We start from the raw sequence: 21654 nt of genomic DNA on the forward strand, positions 1-21654 counted from the left end.
CCATTTGATATATGGTGATATGAGGAAATTAAAAAAGAAATATGTGCAGTAAAACTATGGTATTCAATGGTGAAACATTTTGCTCTTAAAACCTGTTGTTCCATTATCTTTCTAGGCTTCACATCTTGCTAGTGGCCTTGGTTCCAAAACAGAGAACTGGCTACCTCTTTCTCCCTTTACAGAACACCTTATTTGGTACAGTTTTCGAAGTGTGTGTATGACTTTGTCCTTCATATAATGAATTACTAAAGAGTTTAAGAAATGGGGGTAGCAATGTACTTTCACAGTAAAAAATGTGTTAACAAAATATCAGTGAGATAAATAATGATTCTGAATTGAAATACATCATTCACTTAGCAGTACACAAAAGGTCATTTCAGAGTTTTGTCCTGCAGCAGAATAATATTAAAATGAAGGAACATACCAGATTCAGATCTGACTCTGTAGTGAAGATTATTTAAAAGAAATTGTGCCTGTATTGTACATGACTGTTATAAAGCTGGGTTTGTAAGCTCATTTCTCTGTTTCAATTTGTGTCTAAAGAGGAGGAGAAAAAAAAAGTACTTAAGTTGATGTAATTTTAAACACATGATTATAGATTCTTTTACCACTACCTAAAATAGTGTTAATTCAGTGAAAATTTCTAGCTTAGACATCCTATGAATCTTACATACTTGTATAAATAAATTCTACTAGATGGTTATTTTATCATTTCAGACTGTGTACCTACAAAATGCTTTCAGCCCCAGGTACATTAAGAAAAACTTCCTACCTAAAGTAGGGATGGTGTTTCAGATAGCTGTGGCTTGGGAGGTGTACAAGTGTAGAAGTCCAGCATCTCAATATTGGTTCCTTCTTCCTTTTGCAAAGATAATAAGAGATGAGTATAGTGATCTTGCATCTTTTTATCACTGGGTAAATCATCATTTGGCCTGAACTCTAAATGAAATTAAAATACACAGGATTCCTGGCTTATTGCCCTTAACTTGTAACTGGGAGTAAAAGGTTGCTGCTGCATGTCGTGTGGCATTTTACTATTAAGGGACTCTATCTGATTCTTACAGGTTCTAGGAAATGAAAAAAAAGTGTTCAATCTTTAAAACATAAGATTAAAACATACAGGCTCGTTCTGTTTTGCCTCATCATTTTTTTTTTTTTAACTTAGGAACTTTTAACCTGTTTATTATGCTGACCCTTCTGAAAGATTAAGTTATGCTAATAATTATCAGTCATGTTGGAGAGCTCTTGACTCCCTAAAGTTTAAAGATAGCCTCGGCATTCTGCTAGTTCAGCTTCTAAACTCCTCTGCCCTTCCTGGTAAGTATCAAAGTAGCATGAATTTTCTTGAAGAATGTTAATCACCTTTATATTACATTATATTACATTGCATATTATATTTATATTACAAAATATTAATCTAGCAATCTTACATTTTGCACTTTTAAAATAATATAACTTTTTGCTTTTAGGCTGTATGCACAACTGCAACCACACTTAAAACTGCACTGAAGTTAGTCACTATTAAAAAGGGTTTGCTATGATCTGCAGCGTGCCTTGACTTAGAACAACAAGAATTAACTTTTAAAATCTCCTGCAAAAAAGTTACATCCTTAATTGTAAATAAAAAAAATAGTAAAATGGTGTATTAAGAGATTTAGTAGTCTCTACAGCTCGGTAGTTAACACTGCATTAAGATCGTGTATTTTCATTTTAAAAACGGAAATATCCTTTTATCCCTCAGGCTGCAATCAAAATTCATGAAATCTTTTAGCCAAAGGTTTAGAATTTTTTTAAGAGGTATTACTACTTCTTCTGTCAGTATCCTTCTTTCTTAAGTATTCCAATAGCAAGAATACCACAGTTGCCCTCAACTCCAAACTTGAGATAGGAGTTTTCACACAGGATCAAAACCGGGAAGTCTTTCCTTTTGACATAAAGACTCTTGTTATGAATCATCAAATGTAAATTTACAAAAGAAAGGCAATGGCGCTACCCATTAATTTAATGTGCTACTTCAATGTTCTTCTGCTGCCTGCTCTTGCTGCCTATGCTGTTCCCTCAATATTTAAGGGGAGAGAGGATCAAAGTTGCGGTGGGACCCAGTTCACGAAAGTACTTTCACTTAAAGTTAAATGTGTGCCCATGGGACTCAGTGGTACTGCTGAATATTTTACTGAATATTTTGAGTCTGTCTTTCTCCAAAATGAGACTAAACCATGACAATGTGATCAAAAGGTGCTCTAGCAAAGAAAGAGGTCAACAAAAGATGAGTGGAAATAGTAGCACAGCTGGGGCTTATCAGAATCCTTTGTAGCACCATATCAAATTCAGGGGAAGCTAGAGTACTAGAAAAGGCAGGTCCCTGTCGAGATCAGATGAGACACAGTTCCATAAGATGATTTTGAAATGGCAGTGGGGAGAAGGTCTTGTGCTTAGAAGACTGTTTTCTGTTATGCAGCTCATTGCAATTTTCTTCCCCTACCTCGTCTTACTCCATCTGTTTAACCAAGGTATTCATATAATCCATTTCCCCACTTTGCTCCCTAACCTCAGGCTGACTTAACAGAATACAGATGCTTGAATAGTTTCAGTCCATCTGAGGATGGTTTTGCTCAAGTTCAGATTCTCCATCCTATAAATCACCTCAGCAGCCCACTATTCCTAATCTCAGTGCACAGGCTGCTCCTCCCAAGTTTTATCACACACTGTAAGGTTTCCTTTTCCTCAGGTGTTGTCAATGTCCGCTCACAATCTGCTAAATGAATTAATTTCAGAACCTAAATTTTCCCACCCTTTGATGAAAGCAATGCAAAAAAAAAAAAGTCTCAAACCCAAACAAAAGTAAATAAAAATCCTTTTTACCTCCCTTTCATCCCCTGTTTAACTTTGTAGCAACTTCATGCTCGAAGATATAGAATCTGTTCTTATGCAAGCTTTTGTGGATAAATTTAACCCTTTTTTCATGGAAAACTTCACAGAATCATAGAATGGGTAAGACTGGAAAGTGGCCTTGGGAGATCATCTGGTCCAACACCCCAGCTCAGAACAGAGTCAGCTTGAGGAGGTTGCTCGTGGCCATGTCCAGTTTGATGGAAACTCCACAGTCTTGTTGGAAAACCTGTTTCAGCGTTTGATTGCCCTTGCTATAATTTTTTTTTAATATATATATTTAAAATATCTCATTTTTAAGTGGAATTTTCTGTACTTAAATTTTCACATTGTCTCTAATTCTGTCACTGGGCACCTCTGAGAAGAATCTGAGTGTCTTCAGTCTCCCCATCAGGTATTTCTGCACATTTCCCCCCTACCACACTCCCAGGCCTTCTCTTCTTAAGAAAAGTGAAAACTTTTTCCTGTCTTGTTCTGGAATCCTTGTGCCTTACAGGCTATTGTCCTGTAAGTGACTTGTGTGTGCTATAGCAGTTGACGATGTGATGGTTTAAGGAGGAAAATAAAACAAAAAAAAAAGCCATTATTTACAACGGCATCTTAGAAGAATGGTGACCAGAATGCTACCCATCCATCGCTAACCAGTACCTGTTATCTTAGTGTCTGTTTAGATACATCCCAGTGGATTCCTAACATACAACTGTACCATTCTCCTTGTTTTACTGTCTTGTATATTTATTTCACATTTTCACTGTGTAAGGCTGCGTCTATCCTAACAGCTTTTCCCCTCAGGGAGTGTCTGTCAGATATACTTCACGGCTTGACACACTAGGCCAGTGAAACAGCTGATTTGACCTCACAGATTCTTTGCCAGTTAGAAAAGTACCTTTTTTAAAATTCAGATTAACTTCTCTTTCCAAACAAGTTGCCCTTGTCATTGCTATTAGGTTAGGGAACTCTAAATTAAGTTCTTGGATAAATAAAAAGATATAACTTCACGGATGCAAAACTTGAGATCCTTTTTTCTTCACAAAGCGCCTAAATATATTCTTTTAATGCCACCACTCTTTGCAAACAAATGTATTGTAGAATTTTATGGTAAAAGGTGCATTTTGAGCTTCATATGTAGCAGCTATCCTTTAACAGGGCAAAAGAATGAAGGGCTCTGTGTATTTACATATATTCTCTTCCGATTTCTGTCCTTCCTCCTTCACCACACAAAAATGTTTACAGACAGATACACTCAAATTTCAGTTACTTTTGTGTTGTCTTTCACATAATTGCATTACAAAAATTATATTTGCTGGGATGCTGTAAATAAACATCACTGGTCATTCGTGATGGGATCAGGAAGGAAGTTTTCCTACTAGGAAAACTTTCACCGATGCCTCTTGCCCCTGTGTTTCATGGATACTTTTCCATTGTAGTTTCTCCACCCAGTGAGTACAGGAAAGGAAAATGGATTCAGAGGAACAGACTGAAATCAGCTCAGAGTATCTGAGGTGGTTTTATCTGTGTTCTGGGTCAGAAACTCAGTCCTGTAAGTTCCAGCCTCAGTCTGCGAGTATGCATCAGCATCCAGCATGGTGTGGGGGTTAACAGCCCTGCACCGGTATACTGAAGCGGTACCCAGATGTTTGAACTGCCCTCTGTGTCTGCTATTATTTGTCTGCATAGCCTGATCAGTATTTGATAGCATAATTATCCAAAGAGAGACCAGCTGCTCAGTTTGAAAACAAGCAAACAAAAAACAACAAACCTCAAATGTTTACTTGGCTCTCAAGTGAGAAGTGTCCCAAGGTACCTTATTTAAAATGGATGCTCTTGGACATAGTGCTGAAGGAAATGCAAAGAACGGAAGAATTTTCCACTTTGAAATTTAAAATTATTTATCTGGCCTTCTGTCATCTTGATATAAATCAAGATCTGACATTTGTCTAAAATAAGCCTCTAGATGTAGCAACATCTGCATATTTTTCCTTGTATCTTTGGATCTGCTCATGCCCTCTGCAACTTGACAAATAAATTTCCATTGATTTTTGTATTTCAAAAAGATTTAGCTTGAATAAGCGAACAACTATGCTCTGTTATATCGTGGATTTTTCATCCTGCATTGCAGATTGGGAAACAGCAAATAGGTTAAGAGTTAGAAATAGGAGCTGTTGACACTAATGTCATCTCTGGAAATTCGTAGCTAAAATGTCTGCTTAGTTTAGTTGAATTCAGCTATCTGCTGAGTTCAAAAGTAGCTGATTATTGCTAAGTTTATGTGACCTTGGTGGAACTTCATTCACTTTGGTAATCGAAGGCTTCATATCAGGAATTTATTAGTTGCATCGTTTTGAAATGAAAAAAGAAAATAAACACTTGCAGATTCCAGCTCTAAAATCGCTCCAGGACTCTTTCTTGTTTTGTTTTGTTTTGCTTTTTTTCTCTTTTTTCTTCCTTCTCAGGTGGTTCATATGTGCTGGCATAAAAAGGGGCAAAAAAATTGCTACCATTTCAAATCGGTACTTCTTACTCTTGCACTTTACTTGTTCAACAGAAACTTACTCATGCAACGAGACTATTTCTGACTAAAATGCACTTTTTTAAGTGCCTCTGGCTTTTTCCAAACGACTCTATTTGGGGGAGATCCTCGAAGCGCCTGCGTAAGGCTCACAGAGCAGCGTTTCACCCCGGTCAGAACCAGGTCTCTCCCCGCAGAGACGCTTCACGCCGGGTTTGTGGCCCCTGGGACAGGGAGGCCGCGGCGCGGAGCGCGCCCCTGCTGGCCCCTGCCCGGGGCGGGGACAGGCGCGGGCCGTCCCCCCCTCGCGACTGGCACCTGCCGGGGCGTCCTCTGCCGGCCCTCACAGCGCCGGGGGACGGGGGCGATGCCGGGGGCGGGCTGGCCTCAGGCCTCCTGGGCCGCGGGGCGGCGCTGGACCCGCTACCTGCGGCGGGCCGGGTCGCCCAGCAACGCGGCGGACGCGGCGGGACCGGCCGCCATGGCCGCCAAGGGGAGCAAGAGGAGGGAGCTGAGCAGCTGTACCAGCTCCGGGCTGCTGGGCGGCAAAGAGTAAGAAACCCGGGAGGGAGGGCGCGGGAAGGGCTGTCTCCGCCGGCCGGGCGGGGGGACACACGACGCAGCGGGGTGCACGGCTGGGGCTGCTGCGGCCGCTCCCGGGGCCCTCTAGAAAGTGGCACCTGGGCTTCCCGTCCGGGCGGCCGTTGAGGGCGGCGGGGCGGGGTGGCCCCGTCGGGACGGGCTCCCGCCGGCTGGAGGTGCGTGCGGAGGAGGCGCTTGCCCGCCGTCCTGTGCCGGCAAATCACTTGTGCGGAGAAAGTTTCCTTGCTCCAGCGGACACTTAATTAAAAGCGGTTTCGGTAGGGGAGGACGGGGGTGAGTTGTTGTTTGTTTCGTTTCCTTTGGTTTAAACTGGAGGCCCAGCTCGGTGTGGAAGGTGTACTTTCTTCCCTCCTGTGGTACTTCTTATGTGCCTCTCTGGTAGCATCGTCCTGCCAAAGCGATGTTGCGTGTACCTCCTACCTCATGGCTAGCAGACAGGGTGCCTCGGAGCTGGAGGAGAGCAGGAGGAAGGAGCAGATGGCAGCACGCGTGGCACATGGGTGGGTGGCTTTGCCACGCGGCCATTTCTGTACGCGAGGGGCAGCGTGTCAGCCACAGCTGGCGGTACCAAGCCTTCAATTTACGGTCAGGAGCAGACAGAAGTTACATGTTCCCTGAAATGGTTGTTTGCGTTTAAAAGAACCTCAAAGCTGTGAATCAGGACAATAATTTTGGACCATGAGGAAAAACTTCTTTACTTTGAGGGTGACAGAGCACTGGAACAGGCTGCCCAGAGAGGCTGTGGAGTCGCCTCTGGAGATACTCCTGTCCAACCTGCTCTAGGTAAACCTGCCTTGGCAGGGGGGTTGGACTAGATAATCCAGTACCTAAAGGGGGCTTGTAGGAAAGATGGGGAGGGACTTGTTGTCAGGGAGTGTGATGATAGGGCAAGGAGTAATGGTTTCAAACTGAAAGAGGCTAGATTCAGACTGGATATTATGAAGAAATTCTTTACTGTGAGGGTGGTGAGGCACTGGAACAGGTTGCCCAGGGAGGTTGTGGATGCCCCATCCCTGGAAGTGTTCAAGGCCAGGCTGGATGGGGCTTTGAGCAGCCTGGTCTAGTGGGAGGTGTCCCTGCCCATGGCGGTGGGGTTGGAACTAGATGATCTTTAAGGTCCCTTCCAACTCGAACCATTCTGTGATTCTGTGATCTCTGAAGGTCCCTTCCAACCCCTACCATTCTGTAATTCTGTGAGTATACACCCTTCATTTTCATCAGGTAGAGGAACTAAGCTAGCTGAAGTAGTCAGGGCGGAATGGTTAATGACTCTCGTAGAACACCAGTTTCATTTACAGAAAGGGAACACAATTCCCAATGCCTTGAATGTTTGCTTTACGTTATAATGAACCTGAGGAAATTAAGTATAAAAAAACCCCCATTCTTCCTATTGATTTCTTATATACTTCTGCGTAAGTAGTGTCTTTTGAGATAGTTTTACATGATTCATTATTTGCTAGGTATTTAGTGTGAATTTGTATATTTCTGTGAAAATGAATATTTCTTCCTGCAAAGACAAATAAATAAATGGAAAATATTTACTTTCTTTGACAGTTGCTATTTTGACCTGTAAAGTTCTATTTCTGTTTTGAGTAACTTTCTCATCTTAAAGGAGGCAAGCCTGCATGCGTGGCATTGTCAGGATTTAGATGAAAGAGGTACCTGATGTATGCACTCGTGCCCTTTTCTTCTTTTTCCTGCCTTAAATAAAGGTTTCAGTTGTATCATTTATTTCTCTCTTGAAATCAATCTTCAAATGTCCCTTTGTTCTTATTTCACATACAGTTACCCAGCCTTTCCTACAAAGTAGTTTCTTATTTCATATTTTCGTAATTCTGTTTCGTATTTCACACCTTGATTCCCGTTTTAATAACTTTTCTGTTGTTGCAATCAGCCAGTATCTCTAATTCCTCCCTTCTCCTCACTGCGTCCCTTTGTTTAGTACCTTTTTTGTTTGTTTGTTTGTTTTGTCCATGGCCCTGCAGCCCCTCATATTTACCGCTTTAAGCAGTTTATCAAAATTTTTCTGATGATATCATCTGAGCTGTCAGGGACCCTTTTATTTTTTAGCACTATTAAAGAATAAGAAGTATTTTCTTACTTTCCAGTGTATGTGAAACTAAATGGGCTGTCCTCCAAAAGATTTTGTCCAGTATTTCAGGTTTTGTGCTCTAATAGTCATTCTTACAGCATGAGAACATTTTAGCCATTCCATTAAATTAAGTTACATCATTTTTTGGAGAGTCTAAAAATATGTACTTTTTATATAGTAAAATCATTAATTCTGTCCTATATCATCCATAATAACTTGTAAAAGAGTTATTCTTATGAGTTATTTGTATCAGATAATACTAGAACAGTATCTGTCTTTTTCTTTAGTACATTGTTACTTTAGGCTTTATTAAATGAGACCACAATGGATAAATCAGATTAGAAAATTGTTTTCCCAGTGTCAAGTTGAAACTAGATAATATTTAATTACAAACTATTTGAATGGTATTAAGGTTTACTGAAACACCTCTGAAATGCAATCTAGGAGATAATGCTGGCATTATAGTAGAAATCTCAGGTTGGAGCTAAAGGACGGGAGACGTGATTTATCTCTCACTCTGTAATTATCAGCTAATTGCAATGGAACTAAAGTCTAGCATATGTCAGTGTTAGCTATGAATCAGACCACAGGAGTATTTCCTCACTCCACTAAGGCTATTTTACATAAAGTGTAGTAACCTGAAGATGTCCTAGTGATGGCTTAGTGATTTATGTTACTAGACTATGGAAGAAACTGTTACAATAACCCGATTTTAATGCAAACCTTTGTAACAGAGAATATCTAACTTGTATTATTTTTTTTTTCATGAAGCCTATAACTTCAGTTTAAACTGTAGCACATCTTCTGGTTTTATCTGCTCTGCCATTGTGTTACTGACTGACCTTGGAAACAGGAGTAAGTCTCAGCAGTAAGTTTCTTGATGTGCTGTATACATTTCCGTATGACATCTTATTCACCTGAATGATATTCAGGCATATGAAGAGATTGTGTTTTTATCAATTAATATTTATATTAATATATATTATCAGAAGTGCTAGTAATGTAAAAAGGGAAAAGAGGAAATCTGTGACACAAAAAATCTAAAGTTATAGCAACTCTGATGCTAATTCCCTGACTAACCTAGCCCTGCTTGCTTTTTATCATTCTGAAATATTACTAAGGCCTTTTGGATAGACGGATGAAAAAATGTTGGGTTAGGACAACGTATGTCTTGCCAAGTTCAGCAAACGTCTTCAGCAAACCTTCTTTAAGCTGTCAGGAAAGATTTTACGTCTGTAAATCTGTAAATTCTGTAGATAATGAATTTAAATCAAGGAAAGCTGTGACAGCTTATTCTAAACTCTTGCATAAATAATTTTTTTGTCTTGAAACAAAAATTTTACAGAAAAAGTAGACCCATTTTCTCATGAAACAGTAGGGAATGGTGCTACAAAATACTTGAAAATTTGACTTCAGTACTTGCTACACTTTGAATCATATTGTTTTGCTCTGTAAGCTGTAAGTGCTTTTGGGGTTGATTACAGGCTCTGTTCTACTACAGTGTTAAGTCTCAGTAAAATCTTCATGCTGCTGAAAACCCACATGTGGCTTGGTGCTCTCAAGTTAAAGATCTGTGTAAAAATCTCGTTTTGCTGAAATCAGTGAAAATTGTTTATAGTTGGGAACTGAATGTAGTGGGCTAAAAATTTACCCTTGAGAACATTTTTGACACCTTGATTAGCCTTTCTTCTTGCTTGCCCTTTTTTCCAGGTGTATTGGAATTTATACCCCAAACTCAATATCAAAAAGATATTTTAGCATTCTTAGTCCCTCTGAAAGGACTGAAACATTTAAACGTATTTCTTTTCTTTAGTCATGCTATACGCCAGTGGTGTCCAAACTTTTTTGATTGTGCACCCCTATAAGTAAAAAGTTTTGAACACGTGCCCCTAATATATGTATATTTATTTATTTATAAATTATATACTTGCACTGCTGAAGCTCTAATATTTTCTTCCTTGTGTGCACACCCCACTTTGGAGACTGCTGCTGTAAGCCACAGAATTTCTTTGGAGAGAAGAAGCAACTAAGCAATTTCAAGTTTTGACCTACAGTCTGCTGAAGTCTACAGGGAGCTTTTTATTTGGATCAGGGTTATGGTCAAAACCTAGAACTAGAGATGGTGATTTATGCAAAATGGATGCTATGTTTCATTTTTCAATTTTCAACATTGCTTCTAGAGCAACGTCATAGGATTTTGTCATAGGATTCGTGATATTGGTGTGATAGGGACGCCATTGATAGCATACAGATCAACATGTTATTTCTATATTTGGAAATGGAAAGATGCTGTATAGTAAGGAATATCTATACTACAGTAAAGATATTCTGTGTTTGCAGGTCCATGAGAAGAAGATGCAAATCTCGTTCGTTTACTAGAAAGTACAATTCTAGCCCCAAATGCAGAGAATGTTCAATTTTCTGATCTAAGGCTGGATCTGTGTCATAGTTTTCAAGAAAAATCAGCAGAGTACTGAGTTGATTCTGCAAGAGTCTACTCTGGTACAAAACGATTAAGACTGCTGCTTTTAATATTTGTAATTGCTGAGAAAAATTGTTCAACACTGTGGTAAAACAACTGTACTGTGTAACCCTATGACTTAGTCCTCATTTTGGTTGGCAATCCCTGTGTTGCAAAAATTGCTCTTTTCCCTCAGATAATGATTTTCTCCTAATAACAGGCAAATCATAAATGTTTTATCAAAGGCAGTGTACCGAATCTTTTTTTAGTGGGTTGTGGAGATTAGAAGAAAATCTTACACACACAGTGTAAGATTGGAGCTGTGTTAATTGGAAATATGGCAATTACTTATTAGTTATCTCCTTGATGTTTATTTACATTCATTCTGTGTTACTGAGCTTGCTCAGTGTGTTTGCAAGACAGAGACAACTTCTAGCATACACATTTTCTGTAAGTCTATGAGAATTTAAGTAATGTTATTATCCCTGTATCAGAAAGAGGAATGGATGTTTGCAGGCTGCCTGAGAAAACATTGTCACATCAGTTTAGTATCCTGTGGTAATTGCAAAGTAGGTTTTCCCTGAGCATCTCTGTTTTCTTTTTGAACACAATTTGCAGTTGCAGGGATAAAAATGTGGAAAAAAAAAAAAGTAGATTTTTTCTTTTCTCTAATGTTGTCTCTGATTGTAAATGCTACTTGTTTTTCTATGTCTCTAATGATTGAAATACTGAATAGTAGTATAAAAAAGAAAAAATGCTATATTTTTTAGAAATAATTTGTAAAAAAAAAAATCCTGGGAGCTGTGAATGCTTAGCACAAAGAATTACAGTGTTATAATTTCAACTCTTGTGGATAACATTAATGCAGAAGCCCTCTGAGGGTAATGTGTACAAACATCTGGACAATATATTTTGATCACCTTTAAATTACTTTGCTTCATTTCTAGTGGGATCAGGCTTATCAGACTTCTTTTTTCCCTGTAAATGCTTACAATATTCAGCACAGTACATCTGCACTGTGGAAAATCAACGGGGAATATTGGTGGATATATTGTGATGCTGGAGTGAGACCTCAAAAGCATATGGAGAAGGTGGGAAAATTCCTCTGGACTCGCTAAATCAGACTTCACGTGGGTCTCTGCAGGATGCTCCATTGGGTCTGTCTTCATTACTGCTTTCTAATTAGGTAGCAGTTCCCTTCAGGAGCTAGGCAAATGCTAGAGATGACAGGCTGAAGAGCTTAAAAGAACAGCTGTCCGTATAGCTTTTCTTAATTGTGCCATTAGAGGCTACTGAGAATCTGATCTTTCCCAGGTTTCAATGCTATAGTGAATAGCAGTTGATGTCTTTGTCGGCACTGAAAGAGATTCTGGCTAGTAATAATGGATAATGAATTAAAATACTCTTTAAATTAATTTGATGAAGCTCTGTGCCATCAAGCCCAATCTTCTGAATTAAACTTGAGTCATCAGCATCTATCTGAATTAGGGTTTGGGTTATCAGGACAAAAGTGAGGAGTTAATGGTCAGTACCAATAGAGGCAAGTAATTTAGGGATAGTAGTGGCACAGGCAGAGGTCACCGATATATAGGGGAAGATCAGAATGGCGCTGGAGTTCTTTTTAGGGAGAGCAGTAACTATAAGAGCAATATATACTGCTGAGGGATCCTTCAGGACCTGCAGAGACAGGCTGAAGCCTGGACTGGCTGGAAGAAATGTTTTAAGTTTAGCTGTGTGCCTGATTGCAATGAGTAGCAGGTTGCTACACTGCTGTTGTACAGTGGGTTGCTGCACCAAAGCCTAGGATTCCCTAATGTTTGTTATTAAGACTAAAGGCTGGGACAGTAAGAACAGAAAAAATAGCAGCATTGCTAATTCATATTTGAATTCCCGTAAGCCTAGGATAAGGATTCAGCCAAGGCTTGTGATTGAGGATTTATCCACTGACAGCATGTGTTCCTCAGGTAAGTATTCTTAAGGTTTAGGCTACAGCAGTGGTTTAGAGAATATAGATTGAACAGAATAATTTTTTGATGTTTTGTGTGGGGCTCGCTAGATTGACTGAAGTTTGGGAATGGCAAGACCCAATATTTTGTGGCTGACAAGTGGAACAAGTCTGCGGAAAATAAATCCATTGGTGATTGTATAAATATATAGCAACCACATCTAGCTCAGGAAGTATTTGAGCTAAAAGTTCTTGGTGACTATCAAAGCATTAGAGAAATATGCTATATATGCCTTTATGCTCTTCATAGGCTTTCAGTTGCGAGTATTGTTTGAAACAAGATGTTGGGCTATAGTTCACCCTTGCTCTGACTCAGTACTCCCATTCTTATGTTTGTGGTCCAAGAGGGTAGCTGCAGACCTCTGTCTTGCAACATATGTGTTATTGAGAGAAAGGGTTTCTATATTATTGTAAAAGCTAGTTAGATTCCTATGTGGATGCTTATGCATGTTTTTGACCTTGCATGAGCTTCGGTCAGAGGTGAGTATGGCTTGGTGGTTCTGACGAAGTTCTGCTAGAGGCTTAAAATGGAGTTAAAATTTTGGACAAAAGGCAATGAGGATACCTGTCCTGATTTTTACAATTTTTTGATTAGGCATATCCATTTTATGTTTAATTATGCACCGTTTATTGGAAACTGGGCTGTCTTTAAAAATACAGTTAGTTTTGAGGTTATGGTTATGAGGAACATAGTGCTTAAGTTCAAAGCATGCTCGTGTCATGGTTTTACCCCTTAGGCAGCTCAGCCCCACACAGCTGCTCACTCGCTTACCCCTAGCAGGATCAGGGAGAGAACCTGGGTAAAAGTGAAAAAAGCTCAAGGGTTGAGATAAAGGCAGTTTAATAGGTAAAGCAAAAACTGCACACAGAAGCAAAGCAAATTAAGGAATTCATTCACTGTTTCCCATCGGCAGACAGGTGTTCAGCCATATCCAGGAAATCAGGGCTCCATCATGGGTAACAGTTTCATAGGAAGAAAAACACCATAACTCCAAATATTCCCCTCTTCCTCCTTCTTCCCCCAGCTCTTATTGCTGACTGTGATGTCATATGGTAAGGAATGTCTCTTTGATCAGTTGAGGTCAGCTGTTCCAGCCGTGTCCCCTCTTCTTGTGCACCCCCAGCCTACTCACTGGTGGGGCAGCGTGAGAAACAGAAAAGGCCTTGATTCTGTGTAAGCACTGCTCAACAATAACTGAAACATCCCTGTGTTACCAACACTGTTTTCATCACAAATCCAAAACATAGCACCTTACTACTCTGAATAAATTAAGCTAAATCCTAGCCAAAATTAGTACAGCTAGTTACTGGACTTTGCAAGGCAAAGAAGATTTATATGAAGAATTTTAATCCTTCACTGCCTTCATAACCTTCTTTACAATTGTAACTGGTAATGCATTACAACATGTTATACCCTTACTACAAAGCTGATTTTGGATAATCAGGAGGCTTTTCTATCTCAAATATCTCAATTCATATCCTTCCTGAGCATAATAATCACCAAAGCCAGTTAAGGCTTCACAAGAATTTGGGAATGAGCTGTGGTGTATCTTGAACTGCAGCAGTTGTTCATTTCCAATTTGCATCTACTGTCCTGATAATTCTGAGGAACAGGCGTTTTGAGATCATGATCTCATTTAGCAGGCTGTTAATTGCAATCACGCTGAAGATGAACAGGATTCTTTTGTTTTAAATGGTTGTCCAGAGCCTTTTTGAAGGGTTTATTTGGCTGTTTGCATTACCAATATGACAAGGCATTTCCCATTCTCTCAAATAATTCAGCAGTGACATAAATCTGTAATGCCCAGGATTCCAGGACGTCCAGCTGCAGAACTGAAGGGAGAAGTGTCTATGTAGTTTAAAATGTAACCATCTGAAACACTGAGCCATATGCTACCATCATGCATATGTACCATCATGCACGTACATACTTTCTCCAGACATAGTAATGCTAGTGGATAAATATGTTATGATCTTAGGTTCAATTTGGGTGAAATTATTTGGTTCATGATTGTTCTTCACAAGTTATTTATTGCATCAATGTGCATCTGAAAACTCTTTTTCTCTACTATTGTTCTAATACCTAAATTGTAATCTAACAAAAACTAGTGACATTCCTGGAGAGTCTGCATTGTCCTTCCCGAGCATAAAATATCTGGTCTTCATTTATTGTCTTTTATTGTCTGGGTTTTTTTTGTACATAACTCATATTTCCAAGGCCATTATTTTTGTTAGTCCCAGAAATAAAGTTAAGCACATCTAGAATTTTTAGTGTTAGCATTTTCTGCCCAGAAAGAGGAAAATCTTGCTTTCAGCACACTGTGCTTCATTTATTGAAATGTTTCAGTGTGTAAACACAGTAAAACTTTAATCTATATAGTCAATTTGTTAGTAATTTTTTTTTTTAATTATTTCTTAACTTTTTTTTTTAGTTTCATGCTTTGTGGAGAAATAATGCCATCTTCTCCAAGTAAATCTGATAAACATATTAAAATAGCATATAAGCCAACCAGTAAGTTGAATTTTTGATTAACTAGATTACATTTTAATTAGGAAATTATGTATTCAAATTAGTTTTCCTAGTTAATTCTAATTAAAACAATGAACCCCTGAGAGCTCAGCCTACCCTGATCTGTAGATTTCGAACTTCATGGACTCATGGGCATGAAAACATTAAGTAATATACCAGTGGCAATATCATACTAAACGCTGTGCTCCCGCCTGATTATAGTTTTTTTCCCTGTTCCTGAAAGTAGTGGGGATTTTGCAGGCAAACATTCTCTGTGAGCAGCTGGTTGGAGACTGTGCAATCAGACTCTGCAATAGAAGTCTAGACCTCTATTACAACAAACAGTGTAATAAAGAAAAGCAGCTTTTGGCAGAAATAGCAGAAAAAAAGCACAATCAAAAGAAAAATAATAGTGCTTTGAAACTGGAAAGCATTTTTAAAATATCATGTTAGAGACTCTGTTTGCCATTCATCTACTTAAGCTGAGTGATCTTTAGCTGCTTCTCTGAGTTCTGTGTTACCATAACTGAAGAAATGGGATTTTCTGGTTTTCTTATCAATGCACGCTAAGTGCATTGTAAATGAGTTGACCTAAATCCACAGAAGTACTGAGGTGCTCTGCCATGCAGAGATTTTTAGTTCTTAGTTAATTACCCAGGTGCCATACAGAAGGCACAAAAGGATTTTGCAGAAGCCAGCAAGGAAGAAATGCCAAAGAAAGGAGCAAAGCACAAGCCATGTTCTTAGAAGATACTTGAGTACCAAACTCTAGTGTGGAAAGAGGTGCTCTAATCTTCCCAGCATTCTTGTAGCTGAATCTAAGCTTAACCTTGTTAGCAGGAAACACTGAGAGAAGCAAACCCAGGCTGGTTCCATAATTTCTAAGGTGCTGTACAATTACAGGGGGAAACATGACTTCAGATTCCCTCTTTGAAGCAGGTACAGTAAAGAAGGATTTGGAAAGAGATCCTCAGGTTCCTGCCTTGGAGGACAACCAGAACAAGTGGATTCTCTGTGACTGTAGTGTTAGTGGTTTCTCACACAGAGCTCAGTGTAGTGGAACTAAGATCCCCCAAGTGGCACATTCCTTTTATTTTGTTTTGTTTTGTTTTGTTTTGTTTTTTTTGTGTCCTGAGTGTTACAGAGGTATGTACTGCTTGAGATAGACTGTTCCAGAAGCTATAGTTCATTAGTTTCACCTGAGTCGCAGTTCTGCTGGCTAATTATCTGCTGAGGAGTCAAATTTCCTTTCACTTTCCTTTTATCAGTTTTAAATTTGATGTGGTTTATGTTAGAGATGTTTTTTTTTCTCTTGTCATGAGAACAGGTAAATAATACACTCTTATCTGTACTACTTAGTATTTTGTACATTTACACTTGACTGTCACTGAATTTGCAAAGTTATTTTCATGTTGTTAGGGCAACTGAAGCAAACATAGTGTTTCATGAAAAGGACATAAAATTGATTATACTGAGTGGCATTGTACTAATTTCTTGTATTGGACATCGTGCTTCTAATGCGTCCTAGTATTTTATTTGCTTTCCTTGACTGTCCTTGAACAGAGATCTTAATTGATCTATCATAATCACAGACAGCTCCTGATCTTGAAGTGTTATCATTAACTGAGATCTGTATAACCCATAGTCGTTCGCTGGAAGGACAGTACATTGATAGAACAGAAATTTGGTCTGCAAATTGGATGTAGATATTACTTGCACTGAAGTCTGTGACTTGTTGAAAGACTGCAAGATGCTGCTGGGACCCCTTGGTGCCTGTGGTAGTCTGTACTCTGTTCACTTGGCCTGTCATCTCCACCTTTTGAAACCAGATAACCAAAAAGGATTTGGGCTAGCTGACAACAATCGCACCTGGAGCACAACTCAGAGTCAACAGCCTTGGAAGAATCAGTCAGAGATCACTTCTCTTGGCTGAGACTGGCACCTGAAAATCACCAGAAAAGGCAATCCTTTTTCCAGGCTGTTGCTATGACTCTAGCTAGGTATTGGTATATCGTATTTCCACCTGTAAAACTGAATATAAAGCCCTCCTCTGTAAACTATTTGTGTTTCTATAGATTAAAAGTGCTCATTTAAGTGATAGATATTACAAGGTTTCTGCATTGGCAGGCATCTCTTGGGATTAATCTTTAGCATTCCACTCTTATTTAAATATATATATATATAAATAAATATAAACTCTAAATTAAAAAAAGGAATAATTTTGAAGGATGTCTTTTAAAAGTCTAAGTGACCTCCAGTGTGGTAGAACATGAAAGGCTGGCAAATGAATGACTTCCAGGCCATCTGATACCTTCCATTATCAAGAGTGTTTTTCAAATATGTGAAATAGTAGGTTTTTTCCAATCCATATGAAAAGCTTTTTGACAGCAGACCTTTGGCTTCATAGAATCAGGAGCAGAGAATTTTTATCACATCTGGCTCTTGCCACTGAAAATGGTGAACTGAGCTTTTCTAGCATTGCTCTCACAGGCTCCAGAATCTTGACTTGCACTGCCATTGAAGCCAGCAGTGTCCGCGCTATTATTTCTGAAGTCTGTAACTTCACCTGACTTTGCTTCTGTCTTTGAGCAATTTGCTAAAGATAGTTTGTGCAATAAAAACTACTCTTGTTCCTGGAATGCAAAAATAGGAGGTTAAAAGAGTTCAAAATTCTAATGCTACGCATGAGCTTGCTATGAGCATGAAGGTTGGATTTCACATGAGTTCTTCCAAAAATACATGAAAAAATCTATCTTTGTTTTAGCTTTGCTAAGATTTAGTCACACAAGGTAAAACAAATCTATTGTGACCTATATGAAATATTCAGTTGCCTTAACACTCTATTTGTCATCAGATTTTTGAATGCATCTTCATTTTTTTCTCTAACACACTACACCAATCTAGTACTCTATTCTGTTTTTTATATTCAATTTCTGAGTGTTTTGTCAGTTAAAATTTTTATACAGCAAAAAGGTATAGTTGTTATAAATGGACCAAAACAGCAAAACCCTGAATTATGTTGTTGAGAACCAAGCCAATTAAAGAATGACACTCAAATTTAGCTGGAATTTTGAAGTGATAAATGACAAAATTCGTACAATATTTATAAGGCAACAAATGGAATCAGGCTGAAAATAAGGAGAACAAACTCAAAAAGGTTTAAAACCACAATGCTTCTAGGCCCCTATTTTCCATCCATTTTTCTTTGAAATAATGTCCAGGAAACACCTCCATGTACAATTTGGGCAAGGGATTGGCAGGTAGCTTCTATAACCTGGAAAGCAAATCAAGAAGCAACATCTCACCTCCCATTAATATGCAGGCAAATAAAAGTAAACCACATGGACTTCTAGCTGGCAAGACTAAGTGACCATTCTCTCTTAGCAAATGTGTGTGCATTTGAAATAGGCTCGTTCTTGGCAAGTTACTGAAGCCTATTAGTAGTTTGTCTGACACCTACGAGGATGTCAGCTATGTTTAGAAATTAGAATATTACACTTGAAAGTAGCAATCCAAATTACAGACTCCTTTAAAAATAATATGTCTATAGGGAATAATCCATTGGTATTCATCTTTTCTTTCTATCATCACTTTAATTTTCCACAGTTTGATCTTTCTTCTACACATAAAGCAATGTGTGCGTTTTGGGGAAGAAATCCTACCCCAGTAGTACGTGAAAGTGAAATGACAATAAAACCTGTTGTCAAAGGCTTTGCAAGCAACTGTCATTGCATCGTAGATGCTTTACAATTATTTGTTCTGCTCATTGTACCTGAACTGCATCCATGGCTTAAGTCTCTCCCCAAACATTAGATCTCTGAGCATTTAGACTAGTGTATTTTTCTTCTGCAGAGAGTGCTTTAAGTTTTGGCTCCAGTGTCTGAGATAAGAGATAAGAATAATGGTAAGTTAGTGTAAGCAACACACATGCACTTTGGTTTTATTTTGCAATTGCTGCTAACTATACTAATGATAAAAAGAAGACTGTATTGCCATAGTTGTTTGTTAGATTGTCTGATCATGACTCATTCTGTTCGTTCCCCTCCTGAGGTATGAAGAAAAACAGCAAATGATTTTGCTACAAAGTTACTGATGCTTGGTCAAACAATCCCATATCCTTTCCAGATTCTTATGAACTTGAATGTTGCCATGGTTTCTGCTCTGGGTTTCTAAGATATTCAGATGCTTCTTTTAAAAAAACATTTCAGCAATTAGAGTTCAAAAGAACTTTCTGCTATGAATAAGGTCTTCAAAGGGGCCTTTTGTCTTGAGTTCTGAAGAGATTAGGGAAAAAGTTAAATAACTTACCAACAGGGCACATTTGGAGGAGAAGTTGAGCCATCTGTTTCTTCTCTGCCTTCTTTTTCCTTCACTGGAGCCAGAAATCGTTTCTTCTGACTGTTCAAACAATCCAAGGGAAGGGACACATTTTTCTTTACTGCTTCCTGGTAAGTGGAAAGAACGCATAATTCTAATCTCCCAGTGACCCAACATTGGTGTCCAATGAGGAATACGAGATGTGAGATTCTTCACTCCTGTCTGTTCCTTCAGATTGCTCTTACTTCTGTACATATAGAGGAGTTCAGAGCATCCAGAGGAGTTGAAGGAGGAAAGAAGGATAAACGTTTCAGCTCTGAGCCTCATTCACTGACCTGCCAGATACTAGTTATCTAAATATCATGTCCTGTTATTGAATCCTTTCTGTTAATGCTGTGTTTTCTGGGGTTTGAATGAAACAAAGCTTTACAGTGTAATGGTTGCAGACATTTCATGGAAAGAATAGATAGTATCTAATGAAAGATGAAAGATTGGCAGCACTCTCCAGGGAACAAGTGAAAATGATGAGCATCAAATAGATTTTTGTCTTCTGTTGGGGTATTATTATAATCAAATTCACAGTTTATTTATTATTTTATCTTTAAAGCACGCTATGGGTAATGTTGGTGTCCATTTAAAACACGTAGAGAGAACACTAAGATGGGATGAAGTGATGGCCTGTTGGCAGTTACTTAGCAACAAATGTCCTGCTGTGGAGGTAAACAAATTCTTAATAAAGTGAATCAAAGGAAGACCAAACTCACATTCATTGTGTCTGTGGAAAGACTAGTATATAAAAGCCTAATTGTACCACACCACCTGTATGTATCATACTGCAAATAAAATGCTTGGTTTGATTAAACAGTTGCTGTTATAGATACTAATGCTCAGTCTTTTGAGCCTCCAAAATGTGCTTTAAGCAAGCACATATTTTACTCTTAATAGTTGAAGTTAGAACAGATGCACAGACAATTACTGTAGCTGAGCTGCTGAGTAGCAATTCATTAAATCAATCAAAACTTAGCTTCCAATTTTGCATCTCAGTCCTCAGGCAGAGATCCTAAGTGTGATCCTACTGTGTCCTAAGTCCATGAAAACCTCTGTATTGATTTCTTAGGATGATAATATAAAGCAGATCTTAAGATTTGAAAGTTAAGTAGGTTTAATAGAAATAAACAAAGAAAATCTTAATGAAAATAGAAAAAGGATTTATCTGCAAAAAATATCATCTTTACATCCTGTGTCGTAAGGAATGACAAGGATCACAGAAAGAGTAAAAAAGATTGTATATATCCTTATGCAGATAACTAACCAGAAACTCTGAAGAAGTCATCAATATAGTGGAATCCCTGGGGATTTTTTTTCCAAGCTTCCAAAATACAGACATGGAGACAGAAGAAGCTGAAGCACTTTTGTCTGTCAAGACTGCAACCAGATTTCTGTATAAAGCCCCAGAGTCATTGTGGAAGAAGCGCTGGCATTATTATTGAACTATTAAACAATTTTATCTGTTTCAAATACTCCCAATCAAGATTACTGTGAGAAGATATCTCATTTCCATCCTCAGATCTGCTCATCTAAGCAAAAGTGAAAAGCTAATTATTTTTCTTTTCTTTCTTTGGGTTTTGTTTTGTTTTATTGTTAAGGAAAGTGACAGCATCAAAATGCTAAGCGAGATTAAAGGTGCATCTAACTTTTGCAAGGGAGAGCTAGGAAAGAGAGTATTAAATCTTCATCTGGAGGAAAGAATGAAATAGAAAGAATAGTGCATCAGTTATTTTCTTGTGTGACAAAATTATTGCCTGGTCATCCAGAATGACACGAGTACCGGGAAAGGTGCAGTAGCCGTGCTGTTCTGAAACTAAATACCAATACTTCTGTAATTCTTTTGAGAAGACTCCCTTCAGTGTTGCTGGGTTCCTGCTGTGAGGAATGGTTATAGATCATTTACGGGTAGATTTATCTGCTTTACAAAGAAAATATTTGCTCCCTAGTCTCCGTTGACCGTGTTGACAAGACCTTGCGTATAGAATGGGTGAACAGCTAAAATGTATGTATCTACAGACTAAATGCCTATGTTCAACTTAGGTTGCAATTCATCTGCATTTTTTTTCCCCTGTTGTATCTGTCTGTCCTCCCATTCCCTATTTCCCCTGTTGGCACTTTATAAATTTTCGAGTATTCTTGGAGAAGCTGCTTAGAGGGTCAAGGGTGAATTAGTGCCAATTCTATAGTGTCTCACTCATTTGGCAATTTATTCTTCCTTTTT

At 38.6% G+C, this 21654-nt stretch overlaps 1 protein-coding gene across 1 annotated transcript in view; it reads left to right on the plus strand.

The window, feature by feature from the left end:
• The first annotated feature begins 5765 nt into the window (after positions 1-5765).
• ADGB (androglobin) overlaps positions 5766-21654 on the plus strand; it is a 118784-nt gene continuing 102895 nt past the window's right edge. The window contains exon 1 of the mRNA XM_074580356.1: positions 5766-5950. Coding sequence (XP_074436457.1) covers positions 5766-5950 — 185 coding nt within the window. The remainder of the gene's footprint in view (positions 5951-21654) is intronic.

Source organism: Larus michahellis, chromosome 3, assembly GCF_964199755.1.
Source record: "Larus michahellis chromosome 3, bLarMic1.1, whole genome shotgun sequence".
NCBI lineage: Eukaryota > Metazoa > Chordata > Aves > Charadriiformes > Laridae > Larus > Larus michahellis.